The sequence below is a fragment of the Cheilinus undulatus genome, linkage group 13, assembly GCF_018320785.1.
Source record: "Cheilinus undulatus linkage group 13, ASM1832078v1, whole genome shotgun sequence".
Classification (NCBI taxonomy): Eukaryota; Metazoa; Chordata; class Actinopteri; order Labriformes; family Labridae; genus Cheilinus; species Cheilinus undulatus.
In genome coordinates, this window is record NC_054877.1 from 49,744,439 (window position 1) to 49,768,644 (window position 24,206).

Here is a 24,206-nt window from a genome sequence, read left to right on the forward strand (position 1 = left end):
GAGGAGCAAAGGAAACCCTCACCCCTCGCCAGTTTCACCGTTTGCCAACTATGACCTACTATTTGGTATGGAGGGAAAAGGTCCACAACATCCCCGGCTTCATGTACATTTCACTGTCTGCCGTTGATGATGTCATCCTTTAACACTTATACAACATTATATTCCTGCTTTTGAAGACATCACTTAAATTTTATAAAACATTCCATCCTTGCCTTTGAAGATGATGTCATTCTTTAAAGCCTATAGAACATTCCATCCTTGCCTTTAAAGATGATGCCCTTTTAAAGTTTAGAAAACATTCCATCCTTGCCTTTGAAGATGATGTCATTCTTTAAAGCCTATAAAACATTCCATCCTCGCCTTCTGCATGCAGGCCATGCTGTTGTAATTTGTCTAGAATGTGTCTTGTCATTATCTCGCTGCAATAAGACGTTTCCTTGTTCTCCATTATCTCTGTCAGCTTTTTTTAACTTTCTGCAGGCATTAATTTATGCTGTGCTTCTAAAGCAGTGATGCCTGTAGACAATGGTACGGATCTGAAGTATTCCTGCAATGATGTGTTCAGGTCATAGCTTTACTTGTTAATATAGATAAGAAAGTTCAGACTCTGACACAAAACAAAGATGGCCGACAATCATTATATTTTAGGAAAAAATGTTTTATGAAAAATATTTGTAATCATCAAACAGGAAGTGGAGCTCTGATGTCAGAGCTGAGATTCAGACCCAATCAAACGATCACTGAAGCTTTCTGATAAACGCCACCACCATCATTAAGGAGCGTTCACACAGCGTCCACGCACAAACACTCCCATCACTGTCCTGGAGGACCCGGAGGGTCGGTCCTGGAGTCTGGAGAAGCTCCCTCGTACTCGGCCTGCACACCTGGACACCTGCACAGGTGAGAGACATCATCTCATTACAATAGAGCTCAACAGTGCCTGCCCACTTTCTTGGTGGCTCCGGTTCTGGAAGTGAATTTCTCCACTTAAATCCCCCATAGACATTTATGTTAACCCTGGTATCAGCACTTTAAACCTATGAACAGAGCTAACGCTAGCTAGCTGTCAAACATTTGATTCAGATCAAAAACAGGAACAGAAGATTAAGGCAAAGCTACAAAGACTGTGTACATATTTAAATGAGGATGAAGAACTACATATCCCACAATCCATTGTGATTTATTGTTTTCTTACGGACAGCTTTCCATGCTTTTAAACCATAAATGTTCCTCTTTATTTCAGAGTTTATGTTTTAAAGGATAATGTAATAAATGCAAACGCCTGTTCACAACAGCAGCAGACGTTTCCATAGTAACTGAGGAACCCACCAATTACAGACATTGCTGTGGCAGTCTAGGATTGTGGGTATTTTTTTTGACAGAAGCCTGTCAGTGAGAAACTCCCAGCAGCCACTGCTGGGTCTGGTACTTGGGGGGTTTAAGGGTGGTGTTGGTGCTGACTTTGGTCTTGGTGGGGGTTTAGGGGTGATAGTGTTGACTTTGGTCTTGGTGGGGGTTTAGGGGTGATAGTGTTGACTTTGGTCTTGGTGGGGGTTTAGGGGTGGGTGTTGACTTTGGTCTTGGTGGGGGTTTAGGGGTGGGTGTTAACTTTGGGTCTGTTAGAAACTCCCAGATGCCACGGCTGGTTCTGGTACTTGGGTGGTTTATGGGTGGTGTTGGTGCTTTCTTTGGTATTGGTGGGGGTTTAGGGGTGATAGTGTTTAATTTGGTATTGGTGGGGGTTTAGGGGTGATAGTGTTGACTTTGGTCTTGGTGGGGGTTTTGGGGTGGGTGTTGACTTTGGTCTTGGTGGGGGTTTAGGGGTGGGTGTTAACTTTGGTCTTGGTGGGGGTTTAGGGGTGGTGTTGGTGTTGACTTTGGTCTTGGTGGGGGTTTAGGGGTGATAGTGTTGACTTTGGTCTTGGTGGGGGTCTAGCGGTGGTGTTGACTTTGGTCTTGGTGGGGGTTTAGGGGTGGGTGTTGACTTTGGTCTTGGTGGGGGTTTAGGGGTGATAGTGTTGACTTTGGTCTTGGTGGGGGTTCAGGGGTGGTGTTGACTTTGGTCTTGGTGGGGGTTTAGGGGTGGTGCTGACTTTGGTCTTGGTGGGGGTTTAGGGGTGGGTGTTGACTTTGGTCTTGGTTGGGGTTTAGGGGTGATAGTGTTGACTTTGGCCTTGGTGGGGGTTTATGGGTGGGTGTTGACTTTGGTCTTGGTTGGGGTTTAGGGGTGATAGTGTTGACTTTGGTCTTGGTGGGGGTTTAGGGGTGATAGTGTTGACTTTGGTCTTGGTGGGGGTTTAGGGGTGGTGTTGGTGTTGACTTTGGTCTTGGTGGGGTTTTATGGGTGGTTGTTGACTTTGGTCTTGTTGGGGTTTTAGGGGTGGTGCTGACATTGGTCTTGGTGGGGGTTTAGGGGTGGTGTTGGTGTAGACTTTGGTCTTGGTGGGGTTAAGGGGTGGTGTTGACTTTGGTCTTGGTGGGGTTTAGGGGTGGTGCTGGTGTTGACTTTGGTCTTGGTGGGGTTTAGGGGTGGTGCTGACTTTGGTCTTGGTGGGGGTTTAGGGGTGGTGCTGACATTGGTCTTGGTGGGGTTTTATGGGTGGGTGTTGACTTTGGTCTTGGTGGGGGTTTAGGGGTGGTGTTGGTGTTGACTTTGGTCTTGGTGGGGGTTTAGGGGTGGTGCTGACATTGGTCTTGGTGGGGGTTTAGGGGTGGTGTTGGTGTTGACTTTGGTCTTGGTTGGGGTTTAGGGGTGGTGCTGACATTGGTCTTGGTGGGGGTTAAGGGGTGGTGTTGGTGTTGACTTTGGTCTTGGTGGGGGTTTAGGGGTGAATGTTTTGACTTTGGTCTTGGTGGGGGTTTAGGGGTGGTGCTGACATTGGTCTTGGTGGGGGTTTAGGGGTGGTGTTGGTGTTGACTTTGGTCTTGGTGGGGTTTTATGGGTGGGTGTTGACTTTGGTCTCAGTGGGGGTTTAGGGTTGGTGCTGACATTGGTCTTGGTGGGGTTTAGGTGGTGTTGACTTTGGTCTTGGTGGGGTTTAGGGGTGGTGCTGACATTGGTCTTGGTGGGGTTTAGGGTGGTGTTGGTGTTGACTTTGGTCTTGGTGGGGGTTTAGGGGTGAAAGTGTTGACTTTGGTCTTGGTGGGGTTTAGGGGTGGTGTTGGTTGACTTTGGTCTTGGTGGGGTTTAGGGTGGTGTTGACTTTGGTCTTGGTGGGGTTTAGGGGTGGGTGCTGACATTTGGTCTTGGTGGGGGTTTTGGGGTGGTGTTGGTGTTGACTTTGGTCTTGGTGGGGTTTTATGGGTGGGTGTTGACTTTGGTCTTGGTGGGGGTTTAGGGGTGGTGCTGACATTGGTCTTGGTGGGGGTTTAGGGGTGGTGTTGGTGTTGACTTTGGTCTTGGTGGGGGTTTAGGGGTGGTGTTGAATATGGTCTTTGTGGGGGTTTAGGGGTGGTGCTGACTTGGTCTTGGTGGGGTTTAGGGGTGGTGTTGGTGTTGACTTTGGTCTTGGTGGGGTTTAGGGGTGGTGTTGACGTTGGTCTTGGTGGGTGTTTTTGGTTGGTGTTGGTTTTGACGTCGGTCTTTGTGGGGGTTTAGGGGTGAATGTGTTGACTTTGGTCTTGGTGGGGGTTTAGGGGTGGTGCTGACATTGGTCTTGGTGGGGTTTAGGGGTGGTGTTGGTGTTGACTTTGGTCTTGGTGGGGTTTAGGGGTGGTGTTGACTTTGGTCTTGTGGGGTTTAGGGGTGGTGCTGACTTGGTCTTGGTGGGGGTTTAGGGTTGGTGTTGACTTTGGTCTTGGTGGGGGTTTAGGGGTGGTGCTGACATTGGTCTTGGTGGGGGTTTAGGGGTGGTGTTGGTGTTGACGTTGGTCTTGGTGGGGGTTTAGGGTGGTTATGCCTTTGGTCTTTGTGGGGGTTTAGGGGTGGTGCTGACATTGGTCTTGGTGGGGGTTTAGGGGTGGTGTTGGTGTTGACTTTGGTCTTGGTGGGGGTTTAGGGGTGGTGCTGGTGTTGACTTTGGTCTTGGTGGGGGTTTAGGGGTGGTGCTGACTTTGGTCTTGGTGGGGGTTTAGGGGTGGTGCTGACATTGGTCTTGGTGGGGGTTTAGGGGTGGTGTTGGTGTTGACTTTGGTCTTGGTGGGGGTTTAGGGGTGGTGCTGACATTGGTCTTGGTGGGGGTTTAGGGGTGGTGTTGGTGTTGACTTTGGTCTTGGTTGGGTTTTATGGGTGGTGCTGACATTGGTCTTGGTGGGGTTAAGGGGTGGTGTTGTTGACTTTGGTCTTGGTGGGGTTTAGGGGTGAATGTTTTGACTTTGGTCTTGGTGGGGGTTTAGGGGTGGTGCTGACATTGGTCTTGGTGGGGGTTTAGGGGTGGTGTTGGTGTTGACTTTGGTCTTGGTGGGGTTTTATGGGTGGGTGTTGACTTTGGTCTCAGTGGGGGTTTAGGGTTGGTGCTGACATTGGTCTTGGTGGGGGTTTAGGGGTGGTGTTGACTTTGGTCTTGGTGGGGGTTTAGGGGTGGTGCTGACATTGGTCTTGGTGGGGGTTTAGGGGTGGTGTTGGTGTTGACTTTGGTCTTGGTGGGGGTTTAGGGGTGAAAGTGTTGACTTTGGTCTTGGTGGGGGTTTAGGGGTGGTGTTGGTGTTGACTTTGGTCTTGGTGGGGGTTTAGGGTGGTGTTGACTTTGGTCTTGGTGGGGGTTTAGGGGTGGTGCTGACATTGGTCTTGGTGGGGGTTTAGGGGTGGTGTTGGTGTTGACTTTGGTCTTGGTGGGGTTTTATGGGTGGGTGTTGACTTTGGTCTTGGTGGGGGTTTAGGGGTGGTGCTGACATTGGTCTTGGTGGGGGTTTAGGGGTGGTGTTGGTGTTGACTTTGGTCTTGGTGGGGGTTTAGGGGTGGTGTTGACTTTGGTCTTTGTGGGGGTTTAGGGGTGGTGCTGACCGTGGTCTTGGTGGGGTTTAGGGGTGGTGCTGGTGTTGACTTTGGTCTTGGTGGGGGTTTAGGGGTGGTGCTGACATTGGTCTTGGTGGGGGTTTAGGGTTGGTGTTGGTGTTGACTTCGGTCTTGGTGGGGGTTTAGGGGTGAAAGTGTTGACTTTGGTCTTGGTGGGGGTTTAGGGGTGGTGCTGACATTGGTCTTGGTGGGGGTTTAGGGGTGGTGTTGGTGTTGACTTTGGTCTTGGTGGGGGTTTAGGGGTGGTGTTGAATTTGGTCTTTGTGGGGGTTTAGGGGTGGTGCTGACATTGGTCTTGGTGGGGGTTTCGGGGTGGTGTTGACTTTGGTCTTGGTGGGGGTTTAGGGGTGGTGCTGACATTGGTCTTGGTGGGGGTTTAGGGGTGGTGTTGGTGTTGGCTTTGGTTTTGGTGGGGGTTTAGGGGTGGTGCTGACATTGGTCTTGGTGGAGGTTTAGGGGAGGTGTTGTCTTTGGTCTTGGTGGGGGTTTAGGGGTGGTGCTGACATTGGTCTTGGTGGGGGTTTAGGGGTGGTGTTGACTTTGGTCTTGGTGGGGGTTTAGGGGTGGTGTTGACTTTGGTCTTGGTGGGGGTTTAGGGGTGGTGTTGGTGTAGACTTTGGTCTTGGTGGGGGTTTAAGGGTGGTGTTGACTTTGGTCTTGGTGGGGGTTTAGGGGTGGTGCTGACATTGGTCTTGGTGGGGGTTTCGGGGTGGTGTTGACTTTGGTCTTGGTGGGGGTTTAGGGGTGGTGTTGACTTTGGTCTTGGTGGGGGTTTAGGAATGGTGTTGACTTTGGTCTTGGTGGGGGTCTAGGGGTGATAGTGTTGACTTTGCTCTTGGTGGAGGTTTAGGGGTGGTGTTGACTTTGGTCTTGGTGGGGGTTTAGGAATGGTGTTGACTTTGGTCTTGGTTGGGGTTTAGGGGTGATAGTGTTGACTTTGGTCTTGGTGGGGGTTTAGGGGTGAAAGTGTTGACTTTGGTCTTGGTGGGGGTTTAGGGGTGGTGCTGACATTGGTCTTGGTGGGGGTTTTGGGGCTGGTGTTGGTGTTGACTTTGGTCTTGGTGGGGGTTTAGGGGTGGTGCTGACATTGGTCTTGGTGGGGGTTTAGGGGTGGGTGTTGGTGTTGACTTTGGTCTTGGTGGGGGTTTAGGGGTGGTGTTGGCTTTGGTTTTGGTGGGGGTTTAGGGGTGGTGTTGGCTTTGGTTTTGGTGGGGGTTTAGGGGTGGTGCTGACATTGGTCTTGGTGGGGGTTTAGGGGTGGTGTTGACTTTGGTCTTGGTGGGGGTTTAGGGGTGGTGTTGGTGTAGACTTTGGTCTTGGTGGGGGTTTAAGGGTGGTGTTGACTTTGGTCTTGGCGGGGGTCTAGCGATGGAGTTGACTTTGGTCTTGGTGGGGGTTTAGGGGTGATAGTGTTGACTTTGGTCTTGGTGGGGGTTTAGGGGAGGTGTTAATGGTGGCGTTGGACTTAATCTTAGGCTATGCAGCCAATCAGAGACTCACTGGGCCTCGGCGGGCTGGAAGCGTCGCTCCTCTCCGTCCAGGATGCCGTGGTAGATGCCGATCTCCTGCTCCAGGCGCTGTTTGTTGTTTAGCAGCGTGTCGTAGTCACGGCGCTGCTGCTCGATCTCGCTCCGTACATCAGCTAGCTCCGCCTCCAGCTTGGCGACCACAGAGCCCAGGTTCTGAAGCTCCATGTCGTGCCAGTGACGGGCGTCGCCTAGAGAATTCTCCAGACCCCGTTTCTATGGAGACACCACACAGCATGACATCATCACACAGCTGATTGATAGGCATTAGTTTGATCATTGATCAGATTATTGATTAGGCGTTAGTTTGATCATTGATCAGATTATTGATTAGGCGTTAGTTTGATTATTGATCAGATTATTGATTAGGCGTTAGTTTGATTATTGATCAGATTACTGATTAGGCATTAGTTTGATCATTGATCAGATTATTGATTAGGCATTAGTTTGATCATTGATCAGATTATTGATTAGGCATTAGTTTTATTATTGATCAGATTATTGATTAGGCGTTAGTTTGATTATTGATCAGATTACTGATTAGGCATTAGTTTGATCATTGATCAGATTATTGATTAGGCATTAGTTTGATCATTGATCAGATTATTGATTAGGCGTTAGTTTGATTATTGATTAGATTATTGATTAGGCGTTAGTTTGATCATTGATCAGATTATTGATTAGGCGTTAGTTTGATCATTGATCAGATTATTGATTGGGCGTTAGTTTGATTATTGATTAGATTATTGATTAGGCGTTAGTTTGATCATTGATCAGATTATTGATTAGGCGTTAGTTTGATTATTGATCAGATTATTGATTAGGCGTTAGTTTGATTATTGATCAGATTATTGATTAGGCGTTAGTTTGATCATTGATCAGATTATTGATTAGGCGTTAGTTTGATCATTGATCAGATTATTGATTAGGCGTTAGTTTGATCATTGATCAGATTATTGATTAGGCATTAGTTTGATCATTGATTAGATTATTGATTAGGCATTAGTTTGATTATCGAACAGATTATTGATTAGGCATTATTTTGATTATCAAACAGATTATTGATTAGGCACTAGTTTGATTATTGATCAGGTTGTTGATTAGGCACTAGTCTGATTATTGATCAGATTATTGATTAGGCACTAGTCTGATTATTGATCAGATTATTGATTAGGCATTAGTCTGATTATTGATCAGATTATTGATTAGGCATTAGTTTGATTATTGATCAGATTATTGATTAGGCACTAGTCTGATTATTGATCAGATTATTGATTAGGCATTAGTTTGATTATCGATCAGATTATTGATTAGGCACTAGTCTGATTATTGATCAGATTATTGATTAGGCATTAGTTTGATTATTGATTAGTCACTAGTCTCATTATTGATCAGAATATTGATTAGGCATTAGTTTGATTATAGATCAGATTATTGATTAGGCATTAGCTTGGTTATTAATCTGATTATTGATTAGGCATCACAGGGCTCCAGACTGCCCCTAAATGGTCACATTTTGCCCCTTAAATTAGAGACAGTGAGAGTAAATATTCCATCTACTTGTGCATGTGCGACCAGTCAATTTGCAGATTTTTAAAACCATTATTAAATATTTTTTGTTGCTGACAAACTTCCGCTCCACACTTCAGCCCGGTTGTTGGCGATAATGCCAGATGAGCTGATTTGCCAACCGACATTAACGCCAAAAGAAGAAGGCATATTATCTGCCTCAAGGCTTCGCTTAAATCCGTCATGTATCCATATATGCTGTGGTATAAGCTTGACATTGCGCTGTGGTGCACAGCGTGCTGTGTTTCACACGGATGTTTATTTGTGTGGCACGTGTATTTGTTTTTACTGTTATTATAACGTAACATGCAGTAAACATGCACTGCACTGTGTGAAAATCATGAGTGAAGAGAAAGAAGACGATGTATTCATGTTGACAGACACTCATCCTGCTGCGTTTTTACACATTCACTGGCTGTGAAGTAATGGCAGATGTGGCACTATGCTAATGCTGTAACGATATTTTATCGTAAAAAAGTTTTAAATAAAGAAAAACAGTTTCCTACGGAGATTGAAGAGCCTTTAACGGGTGAAAGTGTGCAGAATTCTAAGAGTATGAGTAGCCTGCACCACGCGCTCATATGAGACAGCGGTCAGTTTATGTCTGCAGACTTCAGGGGATTTTATAAACTTCACTGAAGAGACACTTCATTATTCAAGCCTCGCTCAGGTGCTTTCTCCCTCTCTCTCTCTTCTGCATGTGCACGTCATGCATTTAATTACCAATTTAAAACTCAGCGCCCGCACATCTTTGTTTCAGCGTATTTTTTTCAAAATCCTTTGGCACCCTGAAGCATTTCATAAGACCACATTTTGATGATTAGATGCCAGTTAAATAAAAACGTTATTGCTACTAACAATGACTGAGACAGAGAGAGCAAAGAGGTCAGAGTTCACCATCATACAGTCAGGATTCAACAGATCACAGATGCAGCTTTACCCTGAAACCTGTTCCCAGGTCCAGATATGATGTTAAAAAGTCACGGTGGGTCAAACAAAAATGTGGTTGCAGAAATTAAAACTGAACACCTTTGAGAAGTGTCAAAGTCCAGCTTCCAGAAATCATCAGACCATTGTGTGGATAATAAAGATTCATTTCAAGCTAGAACGTGAAATATTACACTAATGCTTGAAGTAGAGGAAGTTAAATAGTGAAGTGTCTCTTTACCTCAATGACAAAGTGAAAAATAAAAGTAAACTACAATATAAGAAATAAAGAATTAGCAGCCAGAATTTCCTGGGAGATGATCCCTAAACCTCAATTATTATATAATCTGGTATTGCTGATAATACTGGCACTACACAATTAAAACACGACACTTTGAGCAAACACAATGCCAGCCGGAAACAGAAAATGTGTTTTTATCAGTAATACAGTGAAAATGAGAGGAAACGTGAATATTTATTTCGCAAGTCGATTTACAGTGTGCGCCCCTAAAATTTTAAATAGTGGCCAGTAAAAAAAGTTAGTCTGGAGCCCTGCTTTAGTTTGCTTATTAATCTGATTATTGATTAGGTATAACTGAGGTTAGGATGCTGTTAAGATAATTGTTGTGAAAACTGTTTAGAGTGAATGACAGGGTTGATTATTGATCAGATTACTGAAGGGATAAATAGTAAGATTATTGATATAGTTATTTGGTAGATCAGTGATGAGTTTAAGGATCTTGATTAATTAGAAGTATTGATAGGATTGTTGATCAGATAATTAATAAATTCATCAACCAGGCTATTGATCAGATTATTGATATGATGATTTGTCAGGTTATTTAAAATAATTGCTATAAGATCACTGATAAAGTTATTGATCAGGTCATTGATCAGATTGATCCAGGCTCTCACCAGCGCTCTGATGGACTCGGTCTCAGCCTGCAGACTCTGGATCTTGCAGCCGGCGTCGTTACACTCGGCCTTCAGCGTTTCCACCTGCTCCTCCTCAGGACTCAGTCTGCTGCTCACACACTGAGCCTCCTGCAGGAACAAACACAGTCAGCTTTAGCCCGGGTCGTACCGCCGTGGTCACCCACGCCATCGAGAGCGTTACAGACGAGTGTGTCCCCAGCGCTTGCAAAACTCCAGCTAAAGGCCAATAGAGGGATTTCTCTTCTCTGAATACCTGTTAGTGTTCAGAGCTATTCTGTTGGAGCCAGAGCTGATGAGTATTGATCAGCAGTCGTCTATACTGCAGTTATCACAGAGACAGGAGAGTTCAGAGGAGATGAGAATTATGGAATAAATCAGCGGAGGCAGAGGACGAGGGATTGTTTAGAGATGAGTGGGTCTGGGTACTAACGCCCTAAGGCTGATGGATTGTCCAGATTCCGTGTCCATCATCCGAGCCCTCAGGGGAACGTGGGCTACGTACATAGACCTCTGTGAAGGGTTCAGGGCTGTAAATCTACGTAAGTCTATTCTAAGGCAGAAGCAGGCGGTCAAGGAGCAGGTAACACACCTGTACAGGTGAGACGTCCTCACCTTACACTCCAGGTAGCTGTCGGTCTCGGCTCGGTTCCTCTCTGTCACCTTCTCCCAGTGGTTCCTGATGTAGTCCAGGATCTGATCCAGACTCGTCTCAATGGGAGCATCAGGTTCATCCACCTCACGCCCCGCCATCTGGCTGTAGAGGACCCGGACGTCCTGTAAGACGCCAACATTAAACGTTAATGAACGGACAGACTGACATAGGAAAACACCACCACACTGATGGATCAGAGTTTCCCTCAGATGACTGAGCTCTAAACCCTAGACCAGGATGCATCACTGCTCTGGTTGAGTGGATTTCCTAACAGAGTCGGGTGAAACCTGCTCATGGTTGTGCTCCAGGTGGCGTAGTTCAGCTTTCATGTTCTCCATCTGCTCCTCCAGCTCCGTCCTCGTCAGGTTGGCCTCATCGATGACTTTGTACAGAGAGCTGATCTCCTCCTCCAGCGCTCGCCTGAACGGCTGCTCGTTCTCAAACCTGCAGGAGGAGAGAGCCCGTTAGCCGTGAACGCCCACTAGAGCTCGCTCTGGTCTGGACGGCCATTTTTAAGGTGGGGGGCCTGAAGCAATGACGGCGGGCTCGGCGAGGCTGAACTAAAACGATGTACGCTGTTTGCCAAATTCTGAGAGGGAGCTTCCAGGTAATCGTGTTTTTGTTGGCACTCGTTATGGGGTAAAACCCTGATATGAGGGTCAGAGAAGATACTAGAGGACCTGTACGTACGTATGCAGTATTCCAGCGTCTGTCAGGGAGAACACGTCTCTGGTGCTGCTTCATAGAGGAAAGCTGATATTAATCATACTGATGAGGGGAATGGATCATCTGTTTCAGCTCAGAGCAGACGTACCCAGTCTGCTAAAAACTCACAAATACTCAAATGAGTGTGTTTATCACCAGCCACCGCCAGAGTTGGAGTAAAAACAGAGTAAACTCTGCTGGAGCAAAACTTTAACCACGCCCACTAACGTTTAAACTCAGCTTCCATCTCTCACCGTTTGATCTGTTGTTGTCTGATAAAGTCCTCTAACCTGACTGACGATGGTCCCGATCGTCTGTTTCCCTATTCAGCTAAACCAGTGATACTCAACCTGCGGCTCCAGGGCCACAGGGGGCTCTTTTGTCTTCATTTTAAATATTAATCCCTCAGAAATCTTTACACGTCACATTAATCAGTTTGTTTCCCACACTTCTACAGTCAGCTTCAACTATCAGCTTTAACTGCCAGCCTTTATTTTTGTCTGTAATTCTCCATTGCCCTTATTTGCAGTTTTTGACCCCCCCCCTTTTTTTAAACCAGTTTTTACACTTTCATACTGATCTTTGCTTTTTGCATTTTTCCCCATGTTTGCCACTTTTTCACCCATTAAAGCTGCCTTTTGCCAGTAAATGCCACTTTTTTCTCATGTTCACCCATTTGTCCCACCTTTATGTTGGTTTTTGCCCATTATAGTCACTTCCCACCCATTTTTGCCACTTTAAACCCCTTTTTTGCCACCTTTAACTAATTTTGATGCCACTTTCATCCATTTTTTGCCTATTTTTCACCAGTTCTGAACACTTTTATTCCTCTTTTTTGCTATTTGCAAATCTTTTATTTAGCTTTTTGACCAATTTTATCCAGTTTATGCCATTTTCACCAGTTCTGAACACTTTTTTCTTCCTTTTTTAAATTTGTAAACCTTCTTTGTTGCCATGTTTCCACTTTTTCACCCATTAAAGCTGCCTTTTGCCAGTAAATGCCACTTTTTTCTCATGTTCACCCATTTGTCCCACCTTCATGTTGTTTATTCGCCCATTATAGTCACTTCCCACCCATTTTTGCCAATTTAAACCCCTTTTTTGCCACCTTCAACTAATTTTAATGCCACTTCTAATCAATTTTTTCCAATTTTATCCAGTTTTTGCCCTTTTTAATCAGTTCTGAACACCTTTTTCCTCCTTTTTTCTATTTGCAAATCTTCTTTCTTGCCATTTTTTCACCCATTAAAGCTGCCTTTTGCCAGTAAACGCCACGTTTTTCTCATGTTTACCAATTTCCCACTCTTTTTTTGTTTTTTTTTTCTTTTGTTTTGTTTTTTGTCCATTTTAGTCACTTCTCACCCATTTTTGCCACTTTTCAAAAAATGTTTGCCATTTTTTGTTGCTTTTTTCCCATTTTCTCACCTTTAACACAGTTCATCCATCCCAAATCATTCAGATCCCAGCCAAAATCATTCAAATCCCAGCTCAAACCATTTAGATCCCAGCCCAAACCATTCAGATCCCAGCCCAAACCATTCAGATCCCAGCCCAAACCATTCAGATCCCAGCCCAAACCATTCAGATCCCAGCCCAAACTATTCAGATCCCAGCCCAAACCATTCAGATCCCAGCCCAAACTATTCAGATCCCAGCCCAAATCATTCAGATCCCAGCCCAAACTATTCAGATCCCAGCCCAAACCATTCAGATCCCAGCCCAAATCATTCAGATCCCAGCCCAAACTATTCAGATCCCAGCCCAAATCATTCAGATCCCAGCCCAAACCATTCAGATCCCAGCCCAAACTATTCAGATCCCAGCCCAAATCATTCAGATCCCAGCCCAAACCATTCAGATCCCAGCCCAAACCATTCAGATCCCAGCCCAAATCATTCAGATCCCAGCCCAAACCATTCAGATCCCAGCCCAAACTGTTCAGATCCCAGCCCAAACCATTCAGATCCCAGCCCAAACTATTCAGATCCCAGCCCAAATCATTCAGATCCCAGCCCAAACCATTCAGATCCCAGCCCAAATCATTCAGATCCCAGCCCAAACCATTCAGATCCCAGCCCAAACTATTCAGATCCCAGCCCAAACCATTCAGATCCCAGCCCAAACCATTCAGATCCCAGCCCAAACCATTCAGATCCCAGCCCAAACCATTCAGATCCCAGCCCAAACTATTCAGATCCCAGCCCAAATCATTCAGATCCCAGCCCAAATCATTCAGATCCCAGCCCAAATCATTCAGATCCCAGCCCAAACCATTCAGATCCCAGCCCAAACCATTCAGATCCCAGCCCAAACTATTCAGATCCCAGCCCAAACTATTCAGATCCCAGCCCAAATCATTCAGATCCCAGCCCAAACCATTCAGATCCCAGCCCAAACTATTCAGATCCCAGCCCAAATCATTCAGATCCCAGCCCAAACTATTCAGATCCCAGCCCAAATCATTCAGATCCCAGCCCAAACCATTCAGATCCCAGCCCAAACTATTCAGATCCCAGCCCAAATCATTCAGATCCCAGCCCAAACCATTCAGATCCCAGCCCAAACTATTCAGATCCCAGCCCAAATCATTCAGATCCCAGCCCAAACTATTCAGATCCCAGCCCAAATCATTCAGATCCCAGCCCAAACTATTCAGATCCCAGCCCAAATCATTCAGATCCCAGCCTTCCCCCGTCACTTCAGGTGTGCCTCCCTACCACTAAGCTATCGCTAAGCTTCTCATTGTTACGTCTGCTGAGGTGGTGGGAAAGCTCTGACAGGAAGGCGGCAGCCATTAACTGAAGCTGCAGCGGCCTAGTTTTACTGAGTCTATGTGGTCTCCTGCTCTGCTCCTGGGTCTTTATCATCACTATGATTTCATTAATATTAGAACACTAACTCTAAAGGTAACGTCAAAATGATGAATGTAGAAGGTCAAAATATGAGATAAAAAGCCAAAATAATGAATGTAAAAGGTCGAAATATGAGATAAAAAGTCAAAATAATGAATGTAAAAGGTCAAAATATGAGATAAAAAGTCAAAATAATGAATGTAAAAGGTCTAAATATGAGATAAAAAATCTAAATATGAATGTAAAAGGTCAAAATATGAGATAAAAGGTCAAAATAATGAATGTAAAAGGTCAAAATATGAGATAAAAAGTCAAAATAATGAATGTAAAAGGTCAAAATATGAGATAAAAAATCAAAATATGAATGTAAAAGGTCAAAATATGAGATAAAAAGTCAAAATAATGAATGTAAAAGGTCAAAATATGAGATAAAAAGTCAAAATAATGAATGTAAAAGGTCAAAATATGAGATAAAAAGTCAAAATAATGAATGTAAAAGGTCAAAATATGAGATAAAAGTCAAAATAATGAATGTAAAAGGTCAAAATATGAGATAAAAGTCAAAATAATAACTGTAAAAGGTCAAAATATGAGATAAAAAGTCAAAATAATGAATGTAAAAGGTCTAAATATGAGATAAAAAATCAAAATATGAATGTAAAAGGTCAAAATATGAGATAAAAAGTCAAAAAATGAATGTAAAAGGTCAAAATATGAGATAAAAAGTCATGATAATGAATGTAAAAGGTCAAAATATGAGATAAAAGTCAAAATAATGAATGTAAAAGGTCAAAATATGAGATAAAAGTCAAAATAATAACTGTAAAAGGTCAAAATATGAGATAATAAGTCAAAATAATAAATGTAAAAGGTCAAAATATGAGATAAAAGTCAAAATAATAACTGTAAAAGGTCAAAATATGAGATAAAAGTCAAAATAATAAATGTAAAAGGTCAAAATATGAGATAAACAGTCAAAATAATAAATGTAAAAGGTCAAAATATGAGATAAAAAGTCAAAATAATGAATGTAAAAGGTCAAAATATGAGATAAAAAGTCAAAATAATGAATGTAAAAGGTCAAAATATGAGATAAAAAGTCAAAATAATGAATGTAAAAGGTCAAAATATGAGATAAAAAGTCAAAATAATGAATGTAAAAGGTCAAAATATGAGATAAAAGTCAAAATAATAAATGTAAAAGGTCAAAATATGAGATAAACAGTCAAAATAATAAATGTAAAAGGTCAAAATATGAGATAAAAAGTCAAAATAATGAATGTAAAAGGTCAAAATATGAGATAATAAGTCAAAATAATAAATGTAAAAGGTCAAAATATGAGATAAAAAGTCAAAATAATGAATGTAAAAGGTCAAAATATGAGATAAACAGTCAAAATAATAAATGTAAAAGGTCAAAATATGAGATAAAAAGTCAAAATAATGAATGTAATAGGTCAAAATATGAGATAAAAAGTCAAAATAATGAATGTAAAAGGTCAAAATATGAGATAAACAGTCAAAATAATAAATGTAAAAGGTCAAAATATGAGATAAAAAGTCAAAATAATGAATGTAAAAGGTCAAAATATGAGATAAAAAGTCAAAATAATGAATGTAAAAGGTCAAAATATGAGATAAAAAATCAAAATAATAACTGTAAAAGGTCAAAATATGAGATAAAAAGTCAAAATAATGAATGTAAAAGGTCAAAATATGAGATAAAAAGTCAAAATAATGAATGTAAAAGGTCAAAATATGAGATAAACAGTCAAAATAATAAATGTAAAAGGTCAAAATATGAGATAAAAAGTCAAAATAATGAATGTAAAAGGTCAAAATATGAGATAAAAAGTCAAAATAATAAATGTAAAAGGTCAAAATATGAGATAATAAGTCAAAATAATAAATGTAAAAGGTCAAAATATGAGATAAAAAGTCAAAATAATGAATGTAAAAGGTCAAAATATGAGATAATAAGTCAAAATAATAAATGTAAAAAGTCAAAATAATGATTGAAGTCATAATTGTGCTATCCTAATTGAAAATATGAAATGAAAACACAAAGTGAATGTAAAAGGTCAAAATATGAGATAAACAGTCAAAATAATGATTGAAGTCATAATTGTGCTATCCTAATTGAAAATATGAAATGAAAACAAAGTTTCTTTTCCCTTAATTCTTTTGATCTAATTATTTTCACTCTTTTTTTTTCATTTTCATGACTTAAAGATATTTGATTTCATCAAGGTTTGGTTTACATTTTTATACTGGAGGAAACCTGCAGACCTCATATTTTAGGGCCAGTTATAATCAGAACAGGATTTATAATGTGATCTTGGGGGCCGAGTCTAACTGTACCACGGGCCAGATTTGGCCCCCGGGCCATGAGTTTGACATCCCTGCTATAAGGAATAAAAACAGCTGTGAAAGGGTTAAATACAATATATAATATAAAATAATATTTATAAATATATAATAAGAGAGCTTTTTGGTCAGTTTTATAACTTTGTTACAGTTTTATTATTTGGTTTATAACAGTTTTTAAATTTCACTATTAGCCTTTTTACGGCCTAAATCCACTTTGACATTCAAAATTTCTGATTTTGTGATGGAATTATAAGGAAAAATAAGAGTTATAAATAGTTTAAAAATGTGTGATTTTAGTGTATTTTTATGACAGCAGAACGGTTTTATTAAACTTAAATGGCATAAATCAGTTTTTATTTTCATGTGAGCTGAAACTCACTGTGATTTGGTATTTAGATTGATTTTAGGTTTCTTATTTAAATAAAAGATTTCCCCTTTCTTCAGTGAGCACCCTTTAAAGGGTTAATGGGGGTTTATTTTTCGTTGTGTGACCTCTGACCTGTCCTTGAAGTCCTCAGCGCTGGCCTGGACGTTCTCCGTCTGCAGCATCAGCCGAGCGTTGTCCAGGATGGCTTCACTGACCTGCAGAGAACACAGGAAGTCAGAGAACTGAGTCCCGCAGCAGCCAGCAGGGGGCAGCACCCTCCCACGGTTGTGTCCATGAGTCCCAGTCTGGAGCTCAGAAGGGTAGAGGGCCTGCACTTAACTTTACCATAACCCCTCTTGTAAAGGCCCCTCCTGGTTTAGGGCCCGGGGCCTGAAATCAGCCTGATGGGCATTTAGATCAGTGATTCTCAACATAGGGGTCGGGACCCCAGCAGGGCACGGAGGGGGTCACAAGATGCTCCTCAAAAACAAACTAAATTTTAATATGAATTTAAAATCTAAATTTCAACCTTTTTATGAGAATTTAAGCATGAAGTTAGTGAATGTTAAAGAAAATCAGATTCATGCTCAAAACAAAGTACTTTTATTTTAGAGGTCCCAAGTCTCTGGGTCTTTAATGTGGGGGTTCCTGGTCTCTGGGTCTTTAATGTGGGGGTTCCTGGTCTCTGGGTCTTTAATGTGGGGGGTTCCTGGTCTCTGGGTCTTTCATTTGGGGGTTCCTGGTCTCTGAGTCTTTAATGTGGGGGTTCCTGGTCTCTGGGTCTTTAATGTGGGGGTCCCTGGTCTCTAGGTCTTTAATTTGGGGGTTCCTGGTCTCTGGGTCTTTAATGTGGGGGTTCCTGGTCTCTGGGTCTCTCATTTGGGGGTTCCTGGTCTCTGGGTCTTTATTGTTGGGGGTTTTTGGTCTCTGGGTCTTCAATATGGGGGTTCCTGGTCTCTGGGTCTTTAATGTGGGGGTTCCTGGTCTCTGGGTCTTTAATGTGGGGGTTCCTGGTCTCTGGGTCTGTCATTTGGGGGTTCCTGGTTTCTGGGTCTTTAATGTGGGTTCCTGGTCTCTGGGTCTTCAATATGGGGGTTCCTGGTCTCTGGGTCTTTAATTTCCTGGTCTCTGGGTCTTTAATGTTTCCTGGTCTCTGGGTCTGTCATTTGGGGGTTCCTGGTTTCTGGGTCTTTAATGTGGGTTCCTGGTCTCTGGGTCTTTAATGTGGGGGTCCCTGGTCTCTTGGTCTTTATTGTTGCGGGTTCCTGATCTCCTGGTCTTGTTTAGTGGGGTCCCTGGTCTCTTGTTCTTTATTGTTGGGGATCCCTGGTCTCTTTGTATTTACTTTGCGGGTTCCTGGTCTCTGGGTCTTTATTAGTATGGTCCCTGGTCTCTTGGTCTTTATTGTTGGGGGTTCCTGGTCTCTTGGTCTTTATTAGTGGGGTCCCTGGACTCTTGTTCTTTATTGTTGGGGGTCCCTGGTCTCTTGGTCTTTATTGTTGGGGGTCCCTGGTCTCTGGGTCTTTACTTTGGGGGTCCCTGGTCTCTGGGTCTTTATTAGTAGGGTCCCTGGTCTCTGGGTCTTTATTAGTGGGGTCCCTGGTCTCTTGGTCTTCATTGTTGGGGGTCCCTGGTCTCTTTGTATTTACTTTGGGGGTCCCTGGTCTCTGGGTCTTTATTAGTGGGGTCCCTGGTCTCTTGGTCTTTATTGTTGGGGGTCCCTGGTCTCTTTGTATTTACTTTGGGGGTCCCTGGTCTCTGGGTCTTTATTAGTAGGGTCCCTGGTCTCTGGGTCTTTATTGTTGGGGGTCCCTGGTCTCTTGGTCTTTATTGTTGGGGGTCCCTGGTCTCTTTGTATTTACTTTGGGGGTCCCTGGTCTCTGGGTCTTTATTAGTAGGGTCCCTGGTCTCTGGGTCTTTATTAGTGGGGTCCCTGGTCTCTTGGTCTTTATTGTTGGGGGTCCCTGGTCTCTTTGTATTTACTTTGGGGGTCCCTGGTCTCTGGGTCTTTATTAGTGGGGTCCCTGGTCTCTTGGTCTTTATTGTTGGGGGTCCCTGGTCTCTTTGTATTTAGTTTGGGGGTCCCTGGTCTCTGGGTCTTTATTAGTGGGGTCCCTGGTCTCTTGGTTTTTACTAGTGGGGTCCCTGGTCTCTCCTGGTTCTTGACTTCTGTATTAGTTGACTTTTTACAGGGCGTCCCAACTTTTTTGGATCTGGTCTTTATTTGATCAGTACTGCAGTAAAGATCTGGGTTGCCTTGCTGTAGTTTGAGAGTTGATGATCAATACTAAATATTATTGATGAGAACCTTCCAACCAGGGCGTGATAGGGGCACATGGGGACGATTGATGTCTGTTTCACAACCTGTGTACAAACCTGATTTGGTTTCCATGGTTACTCACGTGTTACACAATGTGAGTCTGGGGGTTTCCTGAAGCTACAGTGACAGCAGCTCTGACAGGTGCCTGTGTGTTTTGGCGGTTCCTCTTTAGAAAGTGACTGAACCGTAGAGACCGCACACCACAGAGGAGGAGGGGGAGGGGGGGGGCATGTGCTTTTAGAGCAGTTTCAGTCACACGGCACTTGCTCACTGCCTGCTGCTAACTGACGTCACACCTCTGCTAGAGTGTGAAAACAACAAGACTGGGGGCAGAACTTTGTAAAGGACTACAACATCACTGATCAGCCATAGCATCTTCAGTGATCTTATTCTGACCACAGTAATCTCTCTACAGTGATCTGTCTATAGTGTCTATAGTGGTCTGTCTATAGTGTCTATAGTGTCTATAGTGATCTGTCTATAGTGTCTATAGTGATCTGTCTATAGTGTCTATAGTGGTCTGTCTATAGTGTCTATAGTGATCTGTCTATAGTGTCTATAATGGTCTGTCTATAGTGTCTATAGTGGTCTGTCTATAGTGTCTATAGTGGTCTGTCTATAGTGTCTATAGTGATCTGTCTATAGTGTCTATAGTGGTCTGTCTATAGTGTCTATAGTGATCTGTCTATAGTGTCTATAGTGGTCTGTCTATAGTGTCTATAGTGGTCTGTCTAAAGTGTCTATAGTGATCTGTCTATAGTGTCTATAGTGATCTGTCTATAGGGTCTATAGTGGTCTGTCTATAGTGTCTATAGTGATCTGTCTATAGTGTCTATAGGGATCTGTCTATAGTGTCTACAATAAACTGTCTATAGTGTCTATAGTGGTCTGCTATAGTGTCTATAGTGATCTGTCTATAGTGTCTACAATAAACTGTCTATAGTGTCTATAGTGATCTGTCTATAGTGTCTATATTGATCTGTCTATAGTGTCTATAGTGATCTGTCTATAGTGTCTATAGTGATCTGTCTATAGTGTCTACAATAAACTGTCTATAGTGTCTATAGTGATCTGTCTATAGTGTCTATAGTGGTCTGTCTATAGTGTCTATAGTGGTCTGTCTATAGTGTCTATAGTGGTCTGTCTATAGTGTCTATAGGGATCTGTCTATAGTGTCTACAATAAACTGTCTATAGTGTCTATAGTGATCTGTCTATAGTGTCTATAGGGATCTGTCTATAGTGTCTACAATAAACTGTCTATAGTGTCTATAGTGGTCTGTCTATAGTGTCTATAGCAATCTGTCTATAGTGTCTATAGTGATCTGTCTATAGTGTCTACAATAAACTGTCTATAGTGTCTATAGTGGTCTGTCTATAGTGTCTATAGTGATCTGTCTATAGTGTCTACAATAAACTGTCTATAGTGTCTATAGTGATCTGTCTATAGTGTCTATAGTGATCTGTCTATAGTGTCTATAGTGATCTGTCTATAGTGTCTATACTGGTCTGTCTATAGTGTCTATAGTGATCTGTCTATAGTGTCTATAGTGGTCTGTCTATAGTGTCTATAGTGATCTGTCTATAGTGTCTATAGTGATCTGTCTATAGTGTCTATAGGGATCTGTCTATAGTGTCTACAATAAACTGTTTATAGTGTCTATAGTGATCTGTCTATAGTGTCTATAGTGATCTGTCTGTAGTGTCTATAGTGATCTGTCTATAGTGTCTATAGGGATCTGTCTATAGTGTCTACAATAAACTGTCTATAGTGATCTGTCTATAGTGTCTATAGTGATCTGTCTATAGTGTCTATAGTGATCTGTCTATAGTGTCTATAGGGATCTGTCTATAGTGTCAACAATAAACTGTCTATAGTGTCTATAGTGGTCTGCTATAGTGTCTATAGTGATCTGTCTATAGTGTCTACAATAAACTGTCTATAGTGTCTATAGTGATCTGTCTATAGTGTCTATAGTGATCTGTCTATAGTGTCTATAGTGATCTGTCTATAGTGTCTATAGTGGTCTGTCTATAGTGTCTGTAGTGATCTGTCTATAGTGTCTATAGTGATCTGTCTGTAGTGTCTATAGTGATCTGTCTGTAGTGTCTATAGTGATCTGTCTGTAGTGTCTATAGTGATCCGTCTATGGTGTCTATAGTGGTCTGTCTGTAGTGTCTATAGTGATCTGTCTATAGTGTCTATAGTGATCTGTCTATAGTGTCTATAGTGGTCTGTCTATAGTGATCTGTCTATAGTGTCTACAATAAACTGTCTATAGTGTCTATAGTGATCTGTCTATAGTGTCTACAGTGATCTGTCTGTAGTGTCTATAGTGATCTGTCTGTAGTGTCTATAGTGATCTGTCTGTAGTGTCTATAGTGATCCGTCTATGGTGTCTATAGTGGTCTGTCTGTAGTGTCTATAGTCTCTAGTGTCTATAGTGTCTATAGTGGTCTGTCTATAGTGTCTATAGTGATCTGTCTATAGTGTCTATAGTGTCTATAGTGATCTGTCTATAGTGTCTATAGTGATCTGTCTATAGTGTCTATAGTGATCTGTCTATTGTGTCTACAGTGATCTGTCTATAGTGTCTATAGTGATCTGTCTATAGTGTCTATAGTGGTCTGTCTATAGTGTCTATAGTGATTTGTCTATAGTGTCTATAGTGGTCTGTCTATAGTGTCTTTAGTGGTCTGTCTATAGTGTCTATAGCAATCTGTCTATAGTGTCTATAGTGATCTGTCTATAGTGTCTATAGTGGTCTGTCTATAGTGATCTGTCTATAGTGGTCTGTCTATAGTGATCTGTCTATAGTGTCTATAGTGGTCTGTCTATAGTGTCTACAGTGGTCTGTCTATAGTGTCTATAGTGGTCTGTCTATAGTGTCTATAGTGATCTGTCTATAGTGTCTATAGTGATCTGTCTATATTGTCTATAGTGGTCTGTCTATAGTGTCTATAGTGATCTGTCTATAGTGTCTATAGTGTCTATAGTGGTCTGTCTATAGTGTCTATAGTGATCTGTCTATAGTGTCTATAGTGATCTGTCTATAGTGTCTATAGCGATTTGTCTATAGTGTCTATAGTGGTCTGTCTATAGTGTCTATAGTGGTCTGTCTATAGTGATCTGTCTATAGTGTCTATAGTGGTCTGTCTATAGTGTCTATAGTGGTCTGTCTATAGTGTCTATAGTGATCTGTCTATAGTGTCTATAGTGATCTGTCGAAAGTGTCTATAGTGGTCTGTCTATAGTGTCTATAGTGATCTGTCTATAGTGTCTATAGTGGTCTGTCTATAGTGTCTATAGTGGTCTGTCTATAGTGTCTATAGTGATCTGTCTATAGTGTCTATAGTGATCTGTTTATAGTGTCTATAGTGGTCTGTCTATAGTGTCTATAGTGATCTGTCTATAGTGTCTATAGTGATCTGTCTATAGTGTCTATAGTGGTCTGTCTATAGTGTCTATAATGATCTGTCTATAGTGTCTATAGTGATCTGTCTATAGTGTCTATAGTGTCTATAGTGATCTGTCTATAGTGTCTATAGTGATCCGTCTATAGTGTCTATAGTGTCTATAGTGATCTGTCTATAGTGTCTATAGTGATCTGTCTATAGTGTCTATAGTGTCTATAGTGATCTGTCTATAGTGTCTATAGTGGTCTGTCTATAGTGTCTATAGTGGTCTGTCTATAGTGTCTATAGTGGTCTGTCTATAGTGTCTATAGTGATCTGTCTATTGTGTCTATAGTGTCTATAGTGATCTGTCTATAGTGTCTATAGTGGTCTGTCTATAGTGTCTATAGTGGTCTGTCTATAGTGTCTATAGTGGTCTGTCTATAGTTTCTATAGTGGTCTGTCTATAGTGTCTATAGTGATCTGTCTATAGTGTCTATAGTGGTCTGTCTATAGTGTCTATAGTGATCTGTCTATAGTGTCTCTAGTGTCTATAGTGATCTCTCTATAGTGTCTATAGTGGTCTGTCTATAGTGTCTATAGTGATCTGTCTATAGTGTCTATAGTGGTCTGTCTATAGTGTCTAAAGTGATCTGTCTACAGTGTTTATAGTGTCTATAGTGATCCGTCTATAGTGTCTATAGTGTCTATAGTGATCTGTCTATAGTGTCTATAGTGATCTGTCTATAGTGTCTATAGTGGTCTGTCTATAGTGTCTATAGTGGTCTGTCTATAGTGTCTATAGTGATCTGTCTATAGTGTCTATAGTGTCTATAGTGATCTCTCTATAGTGTCTATAGTGGTCTGTCTATAGTGTCTATAGTGATCTGTCTATAGTGTCTATAGTGGTCTGTCTATAGTGTCTATAGTGGTCTGTCTATAGTGTCTATAGTGATCTGTCTATAGTGTCTATAGTGTCTATAGTGATCTGTCTATAGTGTCTATAGTGGTCTGTCTATAGTGTCTATAGTGGTCTGTCTATAGTGTCTATAGTGGTCTGTCTATAGTGTCTATAGTGGTCTGTCTATAGTGTCTATAGTGATCTGTCTATAGTGTCTATAGTGATCTGTCTATAGTGTCTATAGTGGTCTGTCTATAGTGTCTATAGTGGTCTGTCTATAGTGTCTATAGTGGTCTGTCTATAGTGTCTATAGTGGTCTGTCTATAGTGATCTTTCTATAGTGTCTATAGTGGTCTGTCTATAGTGTCTATAGTTGTCTGTCTATAGTGTCTATAGTGATCTGTCTATAGTGTCTATAGTGGTCTGTCTATAGTGTCTATAGTGGTCTGTCTATAGTGTCTATAGTGATCTGTCTATAGTGTCTATAGTGGTCAGTCTATAGTGTCTATAGTGTCTATAGTGGTCTGCCTATAGTGTCTATAGTGGTCTGTCTATAGTGTCTATAGTGATCTGTCTATAGTGTCTATAGTGGTCTGTCCATAGTGTCTATAGTGTCTATAGTGGTCTGTCTATAGTGTCTATAGTGGTCTGTCTATAGTGTCTATAGTGATCTGTCTATAGTGTCTATAGTGGTCTGTCTATAGTGTCTATAGTGATCTGTCTATAGTGTCT

General features: G+C 42.0%; 1 protein-coding gene across 1 annotated transcript in view; it reads right to left on the minus strand.

The window, feature by feature from the left end:
* Window positions 1-643: 643 nt before the first annotated feature.
* Window positions 644-24,206, minus strand: part of bfsp2 (beaded filament structural protein 2, phakinin) — a 32,908-nt gene continuing 9,345 nt past the window's right edge. The window contains exons 2-7 of the mRNA XM_041803054.1: window positions 16,991-17,073; window positions 10,852-11,008; window positions 10,525-10,686; window positions 9,892-10,020; window positions 6,455-6,696; window positions 644-892 (exon numbers count right to left, since the gene is read on the minus strand). Of these exons, the coding sequence (XP_041658988.1) occupies window positions 814-892; window positions 6,455-6,696; window positions 9,892-10,020; window positions 10,525-10,686; window positions 10,852-11,008; window positions 16,991-17,073 (852 nt within the window). The 3' untranslated portion in view covers window positions 644-813. The remainder of the gene's footprint in view (window positions 893-6,454; window positions 6,697-9,891; window positions 10,021-10,524; window positions 10,687-10,851; window positions 11,009-16,990; window positions 17,074-24,206) is intronic.